This window comes from Alexandromys fortis, unplaced genomic scaffold (genome assembly GCF_014885135.2).
Source record: "Alexandromys fortis isolate MF-2015 unplaced genomic scaffold, M_Fortis_MF-2015_v1.1 scaffold_11, whole genome shotgun sequence".
Taxonomy (NCBI): Eukaryota; Metazoa; Chordata; class Mammalia; order Rodentia; family Cricetidae; genus Alexandromys; species Alexandromys fortis.
This window is the reverse complement of record NW_026067912.1, coordinates 1,098,289-1,116,241: the sequence shown is the minus strand read 5'-3', so window position 1 is coordinate 1,116,241 and position 17,953 is coordinate 1,098,289. Positions and strand designations below refer to the sequence as shown.

At 42.2% G+C, this 17,953-nt stretch overlaps 1 protein-coding gene across 3 annotated transcripts in view; it reads right to left on the bottom strand.

The window, feature by feature from the left end:
* Itk (IL2 inducible T cell kinase) overlaps positions 1 to 17,953 on the bottom strand; it is a 104,880-nt gene that overhangs the window by 10,235 nt on the left and 76,692 nt on the right. For all 3 annotated transcript variants that reach the window (XM_050138671.1, XM_050138672.1, XM_050138670.1), the window contains 5 exons: positions 15,735 to 15,800; positions 9,838 to 9,892; positions 3,397 to 3,479; positions 1,980 to 2,110; positions 1,515 to 1,589 (listed from right to left, as the gene is read on the bottom strand). In XM_050138671.1, the coding sequence (XP_049994628.1) occupies positions 1,515 to 1,589; positions 1,980 to 2,110; positions 3,397 to 3,479; positions 9,838 to 9,892; positions 15,735 to 15,800 (410 nt within the window). The remainder of the gene's footprint in view (positions 1 to 1,514; positions 1,590 to 1,979; positions 2,111 to 3,396; positions 3,480 to 9,837; positions 9,893 to 15,734; positions 15,801 to 17,953) is intronic.

The window sequence follows — 17,953 nt, the reverse complement described above, 5'->3', positions numbered from 1 at the left end:
AATTTCATTTGCATTTCTCATTGTTCATTGATTCACTGAGGGTCCCTCTGTGCTCACAGTACTCGTTTAGGATTTGGCTGGAGTGGAGCTGGAAGAGGTGGCTTCAAAGAGGACTTCACAAAGTGAGCTCTTTCTAGCAGGTCCTTTTTTTTCCGTAAAGATTTCATTTTAGTTTTTCCCTTATGTATGTATGTCTGTGTGAATGTGAGGCACAGAACGCAGGTTCCAGCAGAGGCCAGGAACAGGGTAGTGGATCTTCTGGAGGGGAGTTCTAAGTCGTTATGAGCCACCAGATGTGGGTGCCAGGAAATGCACTTGGCTCTTGTGGAGGAACAGTAAGCACTGTTACCTTCCCAGCCCTGTCTCCAGCCCCAGGACAGGCTCCTCATAAGTGTTTAATAAACAAGTAAAAGGACCTAGGCCTCAATTTTCCTGCTGATAAAATAAGCGGGCTGACCAAATAATCTCTGTGATCTCATCCGGCAGGACGCCTTAGAAGTCAACAACACTAGAGAAGCTTTCCTTTCGGAAGGAGGCTAACAATACCTTTTGCTTTCCTGACGCATGGCCCAGAAACAGCCACGTGCCTATCAAGCCGAGGTATAGACCCCTGTCTGCCACACATGCTGCGGGCTGGGTATTAAGAGTCACGGCAGTGTTTCTCCAAGTATTTCCCTGTTCACCTGGGTCAGAATCACCAGGCCACTTGTTAGTAAGGTAGACCCTAAGGCCACACTCTTAGGGAGTGTTCTGGTAAGAGCAGGGAATACCCGGCACCAGCATTTTTGATATATGTTTGGAAAGATTTTGATGCCCACTGAAGTTTGAGAAGCACCAAAGGATACAAAATAAAGATTAGATTAGCTCCCCCCCCCCTTCAAACAGCACATTTTGGACCAAGGGATGTGAACTGAAATGCCTTTAGGTTCTAGGGAGATCAACAAGGAGGGAAGGCATTTTGCAGGACAGACATCATAGTAGGACCCATGGCCCTCGGAATACAGGCTCTACCTAAAGGCATTAAGCACATTTTTTTTTTCCTGGTGCCGAGGATTGAATGCAGGGCCGTACTCATGCTAGACAAATGCTCTGTCACTGAGTTAAAGGCCCAGATCTCACACCTTAACATTATATTATGTGAAGACCTCTAGATGCTGAGAGCCTATAGCCCTTGCACAGGACCCAAAGCCAACAAGTTAGATTATAACAGAGGTTCCAAAAGGCAGAAAACACAGTGCTAGAGGTTTGTTTTCTGAGATTTTTCCAATAGCATTTAGTATTCTGTATATAGTAGGTGCTCAATAAATGCTTCATTAATGAACTGTTGTTTAAAGCCAAAGGATGTTGATTTACTCTTCATAGATGTGTATACACACACATTTTTACACATTTGCATATGATCATTATCCTACCATTGCTCCAAGTCATCTAAAGCCCGGAGAACAGTTAGGCTAACGGCAAATCTTCTTAGAATTTGTCCTAGACATTTGGGTATGGTCGCTTGAGCTGCTTACCGTATCTTAGGCCTGCTGTCACTGGGGCTTTCTGCCTCCAGGAGCACACTGGATACCGGAGTCGAGTGACCAAACCTAGGGTGACAGAAAAGCCAAAGGCTGTGGTTAGGGCTTTGCCATAGCAACTGTTTATGTTAAATCGCCAGGAATAGAACGATATGTTGAAACAGCTACTTTCAAATTCCAAAGTTCCACCATGATTTTCACACAGCCCAGTGAGAGGATTCTTAACCACATGACAGATAGTGACCCGGGGATCTGCAGAGCAGACGTTCCTGCTGGTAGGCAAGGGAGAGCTAGGGATTTGGAACTTGGCTTGTTTGCTTCTGCTTATGTTTTTACTTGCATCTCGAGTTACTCTTTATGGCCAGCTTGTGCAGCATGAAGAACCAGGCGGGGACTATGTCACTTCCTCCCTAGTCTCCTTGTGAGGGTCCCCTTCTGGCTCTGTCCCCTAGAACTTACCTCCTCCATTGTACTGGTGATACTTGATGAGGAGAGGGATGGAGTCAAACACGTACTTCTCAGCCACGTAGTACCGCTTCGGGTTGTCATTTGTTTCCTTGATATGATAATGTTTTATACAGGGGTTCTCACTTAAAACAAACGAACACACACAGTCATCATCAAGAAGCAATGCTGACGCATAAAGACATGGATTAGCATTAGGCTCACTGTCCTGGGATGGCAGCTCTCGCCAGAAGGACAGGCACACACTATTTCAAGTGTGTGTATCAGTCTTGGCAGGCTGGCCCCGGTGTTGATGCTGTTTTAAGCACACTGAGGCTGCATCTAAATGTAAGAGGCAAGGGTGCTTAGATGTGTTCGTGTTGGTAATGCTTTATCCACAGTCACAGAACGTGGGAACAGCACTCTCTGTGCCGGGAGTGCAAATGGAAACCACGCTGGCTGAATGGCTGGCATCAAGCAAACTGATGGCAGATGCTGGTGAGGTGTGAGTTACGTGTGTGTGAGAGCTATGTGTGTGTGCGTGTGTGTCTATGCGCGTGTGTTTGGGAGAACCTTGCTGATAGCAAACTAGTGCAGTTGCTATCAAGATTAGTATTGAGGTTTCTCCAAAACTAAAGATAGAACTACCACGTGTTCCAGCCACACCACTCTTGGGGGTGGACCAGAAGAACTCTGAGCCAGAATAGCATAGGGGTTTTTGACCACACATGTCTATGGCTGCACTATTTACAATAGTCAAGATACAGAGTCAGCACAGATGCTCTGCAACAGAGGAGTGGATAAAGAAAATGTGGTTCATATATACACTAAAAATTTATCTAGCTATTAAAAAGAAGAAATTAAAATATTCACAAGTGAATAGGTGGAACTGGAAATTATTATGTTAAACAAAATAATCCAGACTCAGAAAGACAAGCACTGAGTGCTTTTTTTCATATGTGGAGTCTAGACAGAACACACACACACACATACACACATGCACACACATACACACACGCATACACACATCTTTCTGGCACACAGGGTTGTCATCTCTCAATAAAGTAGGTAATTTCACTAGTAGACCAAGAATTGGCATTTGTCTATTTCCTCTTCTAGATGACAACCCTTTCTTTCATTCTATATGTTAACTGACATGCTCACCAAATACAGGGACAAGTATCTGATGTCATCAGAACTCTGCCATCGGGCCTTGCCATAGCCAAGAAGAGGATCCCGTGTCTACCCAGCTCTGTCTTTTATTAAATCTCTTCAGTTCTGTCCTTGAACTCTGGGCTTTATGTTCACAGGGTCGCTGGCAGAAGCCACACCACTGCTAGTCAGCTCTGCCTCATGCATGGGCAGAACTTGCTGTGCCTAAACCATCAAACAAAAGCAGCTGTCCCTCTTCTGAGGCAAGTGAGTGCCATACCTGATGATGGCCTTGGTGAACACAGAGACTGTGTATGTTCCGGGTGTCCTGGAATCTCGGACCAGGAACGCTCCTTCTTTACCCTGGATTGGGTAGAAAGTGTGAAAGTTTAGTGATCTCAAAAACCAGCCTCCTGCACCCAGCTCCATCTTCTTGCTCATGGAAGGAGGAAGCACTGAGAGGCACAGAGCAGACCTTCAGCTGTAGCAGCCACCGTCTCAATTACACTTTTGGCAGTTGTTCATGTGAAGTCCTACACAGATAGGCAGATACAGGCCCTCTCTCTTCACCAGGCACTGGACTCATCAGGCATTTCCCAACCCCCTCCACAACGCCCGAGTCCAGTCTGGACGCCATTATCCCCTTTGACAACAAGGACAGCAAAGTGAGTGACATAGGGAGTAGGTGGCTTTCCCCTGGGTCTGCAGCTAGTGCGCAATGGGGTTGGAGTTAGAACTTTGGCGCCATGACCTTTTCTTGCTCGACGATGCTCCAGCATCTTCTACACCTGCTGGGGGACAAAACCTATCCTTGAAGCTTGCTAAGTCCCTGGGCAGAGCTTTACTTCTCAGGCCCCTTCCAGAATGCTGATTTCACTGAAGGGCTGGAGGAGAAAGGGCGAGAGGCTAGTGCCGGGAGAGAGGTGGTGAGGGGAGCACCTGACAATTTTGCCCGCTCTGAGGGAATCAGCAGGAGCAAATGGGCATGGGCATGCCAGTTCATACGTTCCTGATGGGAGCTGAAAAACCGGAACTGTTTTAAGAACCACACTCTCAGCTCTTCTCCTACCAGTCAGAAACATCTGCGGCTCTTGGTAATTATGACTTACTTAAATTAGACATCTTGAGGGCCGCAAGTGAAGGTCAGAATTGGACAGGAACCTTGCATGGAAGTCTTGTGGTTTATAGACCCAGACAACAGGGAAAGCAGAGTAACAGAAGCCTCTCCATCCTTCAGTCCGAAAGGAGAATTTGTGCATGAACACACGAACACATGAACACACACACACACACACACACACACACACACACATGGAAAGGGAGGGAGAGACAGAAAAAGAATGCTGATATGCATTCTAATAAGCATTCTGACTACAGATTTGCCTATTGTAGACTTTTTTTTTTTTGAGAAGAAACATAGTCAATAAAATATTCAAAACATTCATGGGAATAATACATACAAACTCTAAGTGAATTCTACAGGGAAACTGGGCAGAGCTTTAACTATCATATGGGTGGGCTTGTTTTGTTTTTTGCATGCTTTCTTTGTTTTTTTTTCTTGACATGCTTCCTCCCTTAAGGAGGAATCTGAAGTAAACATAGCAAAATGTTAGAATCTGTTCAATGTGAGTTGTGACTATATACATTCTTGTCTTCGTGACTTCTGAGAGTTTTTATTTTGTATGTATGTTTGAAACACTTCTAATTAAAATAATAATTAAAGAGATTAGAAATTTAAAAAATTATAATAAGTGTCCCAAATTTTCCTATGGCAGAATTAGCAATTGGGTAGAAAAAACAGTCTAAAAAGATATATAACATCATTAAAAACAAAAGGTCAAGACAGACAATGGTGGAACATACCTTTAATCCCAGTACTTTGGAGGAAGAATCAGGTAGATCCCTGAGTTAAAGGTCAACCTGATCTACAGAGAAACCCTGTCTCAAAAAATCAAAACAAAACAAAACAAACAAACAAACAACAAAACATTTAGCCAGTACCAGGGAGATACTGGTTTGCTCAGAACTTTCATACCAAAGGGAGGTGCTCCAGATTGAAAAAAAAAAATTGAGGTCATACCCTAATCAACTAAGCTGTAGACGTTTTTGTAAATGGAATCATATGTGGTTTTCTGTGAGTGGGTCCTTTCATTTATTACACTGTTTCCAAGGCCCACCTAGGTGGTGACAGGTATAAAGACTTCACTCCTACTTATGGCTGAGTGACAGTCAAGTGTAGGGACAGACCACACGTGTTTTCCACTCATCAGCTGATAGTCACCTTCTAGCCGCTGGGAGCAGAGACTTTATGTCTGGGTTACTTTGCTTAACAGGTTGCTTGTGGTATTATCCACACATGGGAGGCAGGAGAAACTGTCTTCAGTTTTGACCGTTTGCCTAACAGCGCAGCTCTGGATTGTGGCTGCTTGGAATGTGACGGGTTAAACCTGAGACAGGAAGACGCAGACTTCAAGAGGAGGCAGATTTTATCTGGTTATGTCATTTATTCTAAAGAAAGAAACAGACCAAAAGAGCAGAAGCTCACGGACTCTCTGAAGAGTATAAACATCTCTTCTATCTAATTAATAATGCCTGGTTGTTTGCGTGGGTGTGACTCTTTCAAAGAAGCGACTGTTTTTCTGTAAACGCGCTGTGACAGCAGTCCTCAGCTGCTGTGGAGAGGAAGCGCTCTGGAAGCACTAGGGGAAGGAGAGGTGAGGTCACGGGAGGTCTGCAGAGTGTGGCAGGCTCCGCTTCCCTCCAGCACTCCTTCTCCACTGTAGCTGCTGTAGGTGGCTTTGGTGAAAGCTCCACGGCCTCTCACGTGAGCTGTAGTAGCTAAGGGTCCTGAGGAAAGCATACGCCTTTCCCCACACTTCCTGCAAGAGCCACACCGCCACACAAGAGTGTGGCAGGGGTCACTGACTGGTATCATGTTGCCAGGTGGGGCTTCACGTCCTCTCAACACACTCATGATCTCAGTTTGCTTTTTATTGCTTCGCTCAGGAAAATACAACGGGAACAATAGAAAAGATGATTTCAAGAGGTGAAGCATGTGTATGACCCTGGTGGGATGGGAGGAAATAGTAAGTCAAGTACTTCCTTAGACTGTCTGTCTGTTTAAGGATATGCCCTTGCATATCTTGAGTGAGGGCATGTCACTGACTTGCTTTCTGAATGTAGCCCCAGTTTATCAGCCTTTAATACAAAGGTGATGGGCCAGGTGGTCTTTAAAGGGAATTCTAGCTACAGCAGCTTGTAGTATTGGTAAATTCTAAATGTTTCTTAGGAAAAGTATACGTGTCGGTTTCCTCACCTGGAAAATGACCTTCTCAAGGCTATTGGGAGACTTGAGCAACAAGCCCAGAACAGTTCCTGGATATGGATGGATTATTGGGGTTATTAGTTCCCATTGTTACCACATGCTGGGGCGTAGCATCTGCTGGAAGCATGCATTACATTCTCTTCATCTGAGACACGTTTTGGTGTGTGTGTCTTTCTGGATTTGAAGGTGACTTTATAGAAGGTAGACTCAAAGCAAAGGCATGTTATTGTCAAAGACAGGCTAATGCTTTGTGGTCTTATCATGCCCTAGAATGCTTTAAGAATGTCTCTGACATATATCTTTCATTCTGTGGTGGTGGTGTAGTTCTTTCCTCAAAACAACCGGGTATTCAGTCAACACTGCATCTTTGATGGCATCTTAGAGGCACAGGTAAACCTAGGTTAGGCTCCTGTCTAAAGTGTGGGTCACCCAAAGTGTGAGATGCTGCCATAGGCAGATAGTTATGAAATACCTGCTCACAAGGAATTGGTCCTCTCTCTAGATGGGCTAAGGCTGAGAGGAAAGGCTGAGTTTGAAGGCCGAGTGCAGACACAACCACTGGAGAAATGAAATTACACCTTAATGTCTGACCAAGAGAAAAAACAGTTCCATCTCATGGCAAGGCAGAGGATTGGATTATTAAAGAAGTTGTCAGCTGAAGACCTGAGAGAACATGCAGGAGGTTCTTTCCCATGCTCCTAATCACTTGAGTGGCCCTTGGAGAGGTTCTGACTGGATAGGCCTGGAGTTCAGAAGTTTTATTTGGGGAGGGAGGTGTTGATGTTTTAATGTTTTTATGTTCATGAGCATGCTTTTACATGATTTTATATACAGAAGCCTGCAGAGGCCCTGTGACCAGCCAGGATCCCCTGTGACCAGCCCTATGGGAGCTGGGAATTGAACCTGGATCTTATGCAAAAACAGTAAGTATTCTTAGCCATTGAGTCACGTCTTTTGGCCTGAGTTTGTATTTCTAAGTTTCCCCAAGGACACGCGTGATCAGCTAAGTTCCTAGATATAGATAGTAGCTTAAAAACACAGAGCAAGCATTCGGTGAACTCACTGATGCAGCAAGTAGCTTCTGAGTAACTACTTTGTCCTAGATACAGTTTGGGGTCGCTAAGCAAAGTAAAATGGAGAAATACACATACACACGTATCACATGTCAATCATACACATACTCTACAACGTGGAAGCTTTAGTTAATAACAGGGAAATGAACATAACCCACCTCTTCCGAGTCAGACACTTGTTAGACAAGAAGACTGAGTACACTGGAGGAACAACATCATTGAGTCACAAAGCAAGCACATAGAAAAATAAAGAATGTCTTATCCCATTCTAACTGTCGAGAACCCAACTGAGGCAGGGAGCCCCCTCTGAAATTTGCCTTCACACTCCCCTAAGAAGGAAGAGAGAATTTGGTAAGTGAATTTAATGTATAGCAAGAAAGAATGTCTTAACTGCATGGGCAAGAAAATATGTTTAAATACCTCAAAAAACACTGCTCAACCACAGGAATTGCTTTTGTTTGCCATTAATGTGGGCTACTTAAAGCTCTCCACTGTCTTGGCTATGGATGCGGCAGAATGTAACGAAAATGCCCTCGTTTAAACATAATGAGGAGCAGAAGGAAGGAGAACATGAGCAAGGAAGTCAGGACCGCGAGGGGTGCACCCACCCACTGAGACAGTGGGGCTGATATATTGGGAGCTCACCAAGGCCAGCTGGACTGGGACTGAAAAAGCATGGGATAAAACCGGACTCTCTGAACATGGCAGACAATGAGGGCTGATGAGAAGCCAAGGACAATGGCACTGGGTTTTGATCCTAGTTCATGTTCTGGCTTCGTGGGAGCCTAGCCAGTTTGGATGCTCACCTTCCTAGACCTGGACGGAGGGGGGAGGACCTTGGACTTTCCACAGGGCAGGGAACCCAGACTGCTCTTCGGACTGGAGAGGGAGGGGGAGAGGGGTGGGAAGAGGGGGAGGGAAATGGGAGGCTGGGAGGAGGCGGAAATTTTTTTTCAATAAAAAAAACCCTCAAATAAAAAAAAAAACATAATGCAGGAACTTAGTCGTGTGCTCTTTGTAGCTAGTTCTTGTGACTCAAGTTTTACTGTTTACTAGCATTACAGGCTGAGAAATGAGATGAGCTGGCTACATTTGCATACTAAACCCATCGAGAAAATACAGGAGCCGGGCGGTGGTGGTGCACCCTTTTAATCCCAGCACTCAGGATGCAGAGACAGGTCAATCTCTGCGAGTTTGAAGCTAGTTTGATCTACAAAGTGAGTTCCATGACAGCCAAGGCTACACAGAGAAACCTGGCCTTAAAAAAAAAATGGTTTCTGAGAATTGCTTTTGGAAGTCCTGTTTCTGCAGATCTACCATGGAATCTTAGAATCTGTATTTTTGTTACATTTATTTATTGTGTGTGTGTGTGTGGGGGAGGGGTGGAAAGTATGTACCATGGTATGCATGTGGAGGTCAGAGGACAACTGTGGGAGTCAGGTCTTTCTCTCCACCATTCAGGTCCTGGGTACTGAACTCAGGTTGTTGGTCTTGATAGCAAGATCCTATACCCACTAAGCCATCCCACAGCCCCCTTGAGAATCTGCATTTTAAACACCTGTAGCATGAGGTCTGGTGGGAACCACAGGAAATGGTTAATTGCTGAGAACCAAGGAGAAACAAGCATCCAGGAAGGACTCAGCTCAGGTTCTCTCCCCCTGGGAGAGGGGAACACTTTCCAACTCGCTGATCTGGGTCTCCCTTCCACTTGCCTCTAACTCTCCACTGAACCTTGGCTGCCGGTGGGGCCCAGGTGTAATGGCAGTGACTGTGTACGCAGGACCAGGAGAGTACAGGGGCAGCATCCATGGGGTAACAGGTCATTGGCACCCAGGCATACTCCGATGCTCAATCTGTCCTTACTGACAAATGGGGGCCAGAAGGCAGAGGAGAAATCCCTGCAGTCACCTACTCAGTTGATGGCAGAACAGAGGTACCCATCCCACCCATTATGCTTCCTTTCTTCTCATCCTTTTTCCCTCAACTCTGAGATCCTAGGGAGAGGTCAGTCCCTCTGCCAGACTGCATGGTCTCGGACAAGACCATGTATGAGAAAACTGTCCGATTCCTGTAAACTACAGCCCCTTCAGGCAGAAGCTGATCCTGAGACAAGGCAAAGCAGAGCAGTCCTGAGGCCACTCTGAGCCAAGCCACTTGGTGGCAACTGTTAGCAGAGACCTGCTACCTCCCCAAGTTTCCTCTCCTGTGCCTTCTGACACTGATAGTCCGCTGACATGAAAGCCTTTGTAAGTCAACACAGGAATCTACGACAGCAGCAGAACCACAGCATGGCTGGAAACCGTACAACTTGAAGGAGACTCACCGTGTCCAAGAGAAGCTTTTCAGCTTTGTCTCGGCTGATGTTTTTATTGTACCACCTGGAAGCCAAAAACAAGTCATGTGTCACAGCTTGAAAACTCCATCGCTTATCTACAAAAGATGATGCTGGATAATCACGTGTTGGTTTTCTGTTTCTACCAGCGCTTTCAAACTCAAAAAGAAAGCCATGATCATTTCCAGGAGAACTAAAAAAAATGAAGCAAGAGTTGGCATAATACTGGTAATTGTTAAAGTGGAGTTTCAGGGCTTACTTTATATTGTGCTTTCTACTTTTATGAAAGTGGGAGAATTTCCATGATAGTGCTGCAGGAAACATTCACCTCCCCCATTTCATACATCAGTGGGCGGCTGTAAGTAGGAGGGTGTTAGGCAGCCATAAAAAAAAGTTAATAGTGATTTGCAAGTTTAGCAAGTATCTTCCAAAAACAGTTGCCACATTTTCTTCTTAAGGCTGGACCTTCAGACTTTGCAAAGTTTGTGAAATTGATTAATGTAATTAATAAATAGCAAAAAACAGGAATAATTTTTAAGAATGAAGTTTTGCATGTTCTCAATGCTGAGACCTATCCTGACCATCCTAACAGCTTAGAGAAGAGAAAAGTGTGGTTGGGGGAGAAGGGACCCCTCAGGGTTAAAGAGAAGAAGGACAGGAAATGGCCCTGCAGGCTATTCAATGTCCATGCATCTGTGTACCTGCAGGACAGTCTGTAGACCACGTGGATATGCACACATGCAAGTTGGTCAATAGTCCCATGTGGTGTGTGCAAACTGACCATGTCTCTCTTTCAGCCCCCTTCCTTGCCCATCCCTTCTCACTCTAGCCATTAAGGGTAATTTAAAGTATCCAATCGAATTACTGCAACCATAGATAAGATACAAAGAAGCCCAAAAGGAACAAAAGACTCAGAGCTGTAACATTCATGCTCCCCAGCACTTGAATAGTAATTCCCTAGAAGCCTGAAGGACATTGGTAAAAGAAGTCTACAGGATGGTCTCATTTCTGGACCAGAAAGCCTGCAATAAAAGTAGAATGATCATTCATTGACAATTTGTTTTGGAAATTAATAAATCAGGAGAGGCTCTAGGTGGGGAAGGAATAGTATCTATGAAACTTGTATGGCTACTTGAGGGTATCTAAGAATAAGAGACCCAGGGGATTCCCTTGAGCTTTAAAAACACGGTATGGGAACTGGGCGGTGGTGGCGCATGCCTTTAATCCCAGCACTCGGGAGGCAGAGGCAGGCAGATCTCTGTGAGTTCAAGGCAAGCCTAGTCTACAAGAGCTAGTTCCAGAACAGGCACCAAAACTACACAGAGAACCCCTGTCTTTAAAAAACATCAAACAACAACAAAACAAATGAACAAAAAACATAGTATGGCTGAGCAGACTGTACACCTCATGGGCTCCCAGAGATAAGCTGACAGCTGACAAACATGCTTTGTCCCATCCAAGCTCCAAGCAATGTGTATGGGTTACTAGATCTGCACATCTAAAGTGTGAAACAAGTTGGGTTTCAGCGGACAATAGTGTCCCTGTCACAGAAAGAGGTCTACTTGTATGCATGGGGAGTGAAGAGGAATGTCTGCAGTATGGTGTTTTGGCTGCCTGTGTTTTTTCTACCCCTTCCTTTACCAGAGGAAGGAATCAGAGCTCACATGGGGTGCATAGCCTCTCTTGTACAGTTTTGCTATTTTGTGATTTCAGTTACCCATAGTCAACCCACAGTCCCAGAAAATGCTAAATGGACAGTTCTATAAATTAACCATCATAAGGGATGAGTAGCATGATAAAATCTCATGGTGATCATCTAGGCTATAAGTCATCCAAGAGACAACATACCTGCTACATACACTATCTAGCAGTCATTTTGTAGCTGTGCGGGTTACCAGATAGACTGCCATAGCATTGTTGCGTCTGTGTTCAAGTGACTCAACGCTATGCAAGAGTAGTTTTGATGGCAACTTTGTGATAGTATATTGTTTTAAGTGCTATTTCATCACTAGCCATTGGTGTTAATCTCTCAATGTATTTAATTTAAAGTAAACCCTAACACAGGCTGTATATAGAAGGAAACACATAGTATATACTGAGTTCAGAGATACCTGCAATTTCAGGATACACTGTAAGTCATGAAACACACCCCCAGGAATAGTAGAATACTGCAACCTGTTCAAAGTCCTGCCTCTAAACCAAGGCAGGAACCCTGAATTCAGCTAAGCTACTAATCCATGATTCTCTTACCACATGGTATATTTTTGGGTTATTATGCAAAACTCACCTGCAAGTAGTAAACATTAAGTTGAAGAATAAAAAGTCTGGATAGCTTTTCTATGTCTAGCCATATATTAAATATCAGAATGTTTTCTTATGTCATATTATTTTCTAGCTGGGATTCCATAACCCAGGAAATGTAAGCTGGCAGTGCATGGTACAAACTGGTGCACAGACCATATGGTTTTTATTAAGAAAATGACTTAAAATTCCTTTAGGTCAGAGATATACATTTTTTACTTGCCCCCTGAGTTCCACCAATTCTCTACTGCTTTTTATTTTATTGAGGCTTTGAACTTGCTTCTTGAATCATAAACAAAGGGATTTTGGTCAAATGCCAAAACAAACACAGTTATTCAGCCAAGTAGTCACTTGAAATAACGGATTTTTTCCTCCAAAGGCATTGACTATAAGACGATTATTTCAGCTAAGCATCTCTCTCTCATCTGTTTCATCTCAGCACAAACATTCTTGGAAAGGATGAATCATCTCTCCGCTCAGGGAAGGGCTATTCACATGTATTTGATCAAAGCATCGAGAGACACTCTTAGGAAGATGACAGCACTTGCTTACCAGAATCTATTCAGATTGCAAAAAACATTACATTGGCCAAACCGAACTAGCAAGAATCCTACTGGACTAGTGGAAGGTCTGGTTATCTAACACCCTTTTTCTATGATGCTATGTATTTAGTGAGTACCGAGTTATTTATTATTTTTTATTTTGGGGGAGACTTTATTTCATCTTCAGGTTACACTCATCAAGGGAAGCCAAGGCAGGACCTCCAGGGAGGAGTTCGAAGTGGAAATGACTGGGGAATGCTGTTGACTAGCTTCTTCCCAGGTTCATAGTTAGCTATCTTGTTTTCTTCTTTTATTTTTGAGATTATAATTTAACTAAAACACTTCTCTCTTCCCTTTCCTTCATCCAAACCTTCCCGCCTACCCCTTCCTGGTCTCTTTCAAATTCAAAGCCTCTTTTGTCACTAATTGTTATTGTACTGAATCCTAACTATAACCCGTTAGGTCTGTATAATGCTACCTGTATGTATGTTTTTAGGGTTGACCGTTTGGCACTGGACAACAAATTGTTGGTTCTTCACTCAAGTGCCTGTAGCTCTCTGGGTAGGGCTGAGGCCTTGTGGGGCTTTCCCCGCCTAGTTTGGCATGCTCATGGCTGTCCTCCTTCCTTGTCCAGCTCACGGTTGGGCAGCTCTGTGGGTAGGACTTTATGGGTGTAGCTTCTGACATTGTTAGGAGACACAATCTCAAAGCAAACTTCCAAATTCTCTAGCTCTTACAATCCTTCTGCCCATTTCCTACAATATTCCCAGAACTGTATGTAGGGAAGTGTTTTGTAGAAGTACACACTGGGCCTGGGCTCCCCAACTCTGCATTTTGGGGCAGCAATATGGCTCTGCTAGTAAAAGCAATTGCTGAGACAGTTCAATAACGGGAACCTAGAGGTGGAAGGAGAAAACAACTCCAGAAAGCTCTCCTCTGGCCTTCCCACATTCTTCCCAGCACATGCAAGCACACTCTCGCATACAAACAATAATAATAAAATTTAAAAATTTTCAAACTTGTATAAAAGTTTAAAAACAGTACAAAGGAACTCCCATTGACTCTTTTTCTAGATGAATCAGTGGCTGAAAGCTTATATATTTACTATTCTCTCTAGATAATTTAGGCATATGGATGGGTATATTTAATTATTATATTGATCTATTATTTTGTGTGTGTGTGTGTGTGTGTGCGTGTGTGTGTGGTGTGTATGCGTATGCATGTGTGAAGTCAGAGGACAACTTTGTGGCGGGAGCTAGTTCTCTCCTTTCCCTTTATGAACATTTGGGAATCAAACTCAGGGCATCAGTGCATAGCAAGCCCTTTACATGAGCTGTCCCAGAAGCCCTAATTTATTTTTTCAGTATACTTGAGAGTAGACTTTTACACCTAAGTACTCGGTGATCTGTTTACTATCTTATTATTATCAATTTAATAATGAATTTTAGTATCTCTATAAATTGTCTAATTGCAGACCTTATCAAAACTGTATTACTTTCCCCAATACTGTATTGGTAACAAAACATTTTTATGGCCATTTATTTTATAGAATATTCCTTAATTTGGACTTGGTACTGTATCCTCACAATTAAATTCGTATTTATATATTTTGGAACAGGGATAATAATGGACAATATTTTAGAGCCATTTTGAGATGAGTGTTGATCATAAGATGGGGTCTACCAGTTATCCCCATCTTACAGTTACAATTGATTTAGGAAGGGATTACTTTGAGCCTATTAAAAAACCCTTTATTATATTTATTACATTTTACTCCTTGGGTGGGACATTCATTGACTTTGCCAGAACTAATACTTAAAAAAGAGTTACAAATGGTGGTTTTCAAGCTTTGTCAACTTCCTACACCTATTTATTAGTAGGCATTCTCCTAAGAAAGAGCATTGTCTCATTTATTTAATTACTTACAATCAACCTATTTATTATGGATTATTATTTCATTCAATGAGTTACAGTCCACTACTATCCTTATTTATTTTGATACTCAAATTTCCCCAGTCTGGTTAGCGAAGCTTTAGAACACTCACTTCTGTGATGAAATCACTGAAATATTTTTTCAAAAAATACTAATTCTTTACTTTTTAGTGCGACAAAACATCCTAAGCTCATCTTATTCTTTCCTCGCCTCAACCAAGGAGTCTTCATGCCCCACTGCCTCCAGAAGTCGTGGTTCTCTTTGGTGGGGACGCCATTCAGAAACAATCAAAGTGGTAGCTGTAGACCTTCCAGCCTCTGAGCTAGGGAGCACACACGCACGGTGGGTACTTGTACACTCTATCGAATTTTACCAAACAAACGCTTAACTTTCCACTAAAATTGAGCCCATAAACTTTTCTCCTAAGTGATGGCTTACTGATAAAGATAGCACAGCCTAAGCAGATACTACCTGTGAGTTTAAATGTTATCCTGATATTGGCAATATTGTGTTTAATTATGTTTTAAGTCAGTTGATATTTTATCCAATATTCATAGGGATTTTCTTTCTCAAGTGACCCATACTTGGGATTCTCATCAAAAGATTTCTACATTTCTTTTTTTTAATGTAAACATTAGCAATATTTATTAAGTAAATCCTATGACCCATTCAATCACATATTTATTGTGCCAAGAAACATTTCTTAATAAAAGGGGAATGTAGTGTACTGACCACACTCCTTCTTTCCCCATTTGGGTTAAACAATCATCAGAGAATAGAATAAAACAGATTTTTTAAAAAGGGATTTTTGGGAACTTTTATAGCCAACCAATAGTTTGACCTAAGGAAAAAAAATCTTTAGTACCATAGTTCTAAAAAAACTATTCGAAGCAGGGTGTGAGGACACATGTCTTTATCCCTACCACTTAGGATGCAGGGGTGGGGCAATCTCTGAGCTTTAGTCTAGCCTGGTTTCCATGGTGAATTTCGGATCAACCTGGGCTACACAATAAGACCCTGTCTTCATAAACAAACAAACAAACAAACAAACAAACAGACAGACAGACAGAAAAATAAATAAATGATAAGTAAAAAAAATGAAAGACTCTTACTCATAGGTTTCAAGGTTATTTGGAGATTTTTCCACCAGGTAACTGCTTGGTGCATATCCTTCATGCCTGAAAAAAAGGAAAACAAGTGTTCAGACTTGCAGAGAACTGATTTTTACATTTTGATTTAATAGATTTAATCCACTAAAGTCATTTAAGAATGGGAAGTTTCACATTATTAGGCACTTGTGATAAAACATATAAATATATTGGGGTAGAACAGCTGATTAAAGTAACAAAGGTAAGTTCAGTTGAAAGCAACCACCACAAACTATAAACTATAGTAAATAATAAGTGGCCATTTACTTTAAAGGCTCCGGTTGCTGTTCTCATCATCAAATTTCCTCCACTGGAAAAAATATCTTTCAATCTTTATTTTCTATAATTAATTTTTGTGATAATCAGTATTTTTCCACTTTATGCCATTATTTTCCAGTAAGGAAATCAAAGTAAAGTCAGACATAAGAACCCAACTTTCCAACCACAGGTCTCTAAAGACCATTCCCAGTTGGTGCTGTACACTTTTCAGTTTAAGACCTTCCTAGCTGAGCATCTTCAGAGAAAGAACCATGAGATCAAGGATACAGTCAAGCTGAGCAGATAGCCATGCCTGTGATCTTAGGACTCAGGAGGCTAAAGCAGGAGGAGAGCTGTGAATGTGAGGCCAGCCTCAGTTACACAGTGAGTTCCAGGTGAGCCTGAGGTACAGTGTAAGACCCTGGATAAGATCAAAAAAATGATCAAGGTCAAATGTCACATTTGAGCTAGAATTAGTAGTATAGAAATGAAAAAAAAAGCATGTTGAAAAGTTAATAAGCATTATCAACACTTTTTATATTGTGTATAGCTTTGTAGATCTTGAAGCTACTTTGTAGTCACCCCTCAGCACCAGAAAGCTGGTAAAGAACTCCTTCAACTCTCTTAGCTTCCAGTTTATTATTTTTTTTCTTTCCCAAGATAGGGTTTTTCTGTGTAACAGTCCTGGATGTCCTGGAACTCACTTGGTAGACCATGGTGGCCTTGAACTCCTAGAGATCTGCCTTTCTCTGGCTTCAAAGTGCTGGGATTAACATCATGTGCCACCACCGCCTGTCGGCTTCCAGTTCTTACCAGTGAAATGAATGATTTAAACTTGATTCCATCTAAAATACCTCCTGATTCTGCCAAAGTACAAGATGAACAAAAATACCCTTCTCTCAGCCTTTCAAAGCTTAATACTAGCCTACTGGCTCTTCTATATCCTGCTGGGGGGTATGCTAATTTGGTAAAATTTTAGTAGAAATTATCTGTTAAAATGAAAACATCATATACTCTGACTTGACATTTCCATAGTTATAACTGAGATATTTGTGTGCACATGTGTACACATCCAAAAGCTTGTCATGTCACATAAACATTGCCAGGTCTTCACTGAAGCTTTGTTCAAAATAACAGAGAAGGGGCTGCAGAAACAGCTCAGTGATTAAGAGCACTTCTTGCTCTTGCAGAAGGCCTAGGTTTGACTCCTAAAAGCACCAATACGGTAGTTCACAGCCATCTGTAGCTTCTGTTTGAGGGGATTCTGTGTCCTCTTCTGATACCCGTGGTTATCAATCACGCACATAGTACACATATATACATTGAGGCAGAACAGTCACATGTTAAAAAGAGGTGACTTTGTATGTATTGATATGAAAAGATTTCTAAGAGGTATGATACATAGATAATGGATCATTTGAGCAAAATACACAAAATACACTTGTTATGACCAATTCTTGTGTCTGGGCACACAGGGAGTATTAGCAGTGGTTATGGAGTTGATGCCTTTTCATGTATGCTTTTTCTACAGTGAGTTTACTTTCTAAATTTCTTTTCTTCATTGCCGAGAACTGAACCAAGGGTACATGGTGTGTATACATGGTAGATACACACACTTGAGTGGTTTTGTTTTAAGAAAAAAATGAAATATTGACATGGCGTAGTGATGTTTCAGTACTAGAATGTATCCTTTTTCTTGTTTCAAAATTAATAATAATTTCATAATATTAACACTTGATATTAATATATAAGGATATTGGTCACAGTAATTGTTTTAGATTAGAGAAGGGCTCAGGAGATGGTTTTCATTCAAAACCCCAGAGTAGGCCATTAGTTCTGTAGAATCTTGTCTCTATGTATCATTTAATGCTTGTTTTCATAATGAATTCTCTGGTGCCATCTGAGACTTTCTAACATATCTGATA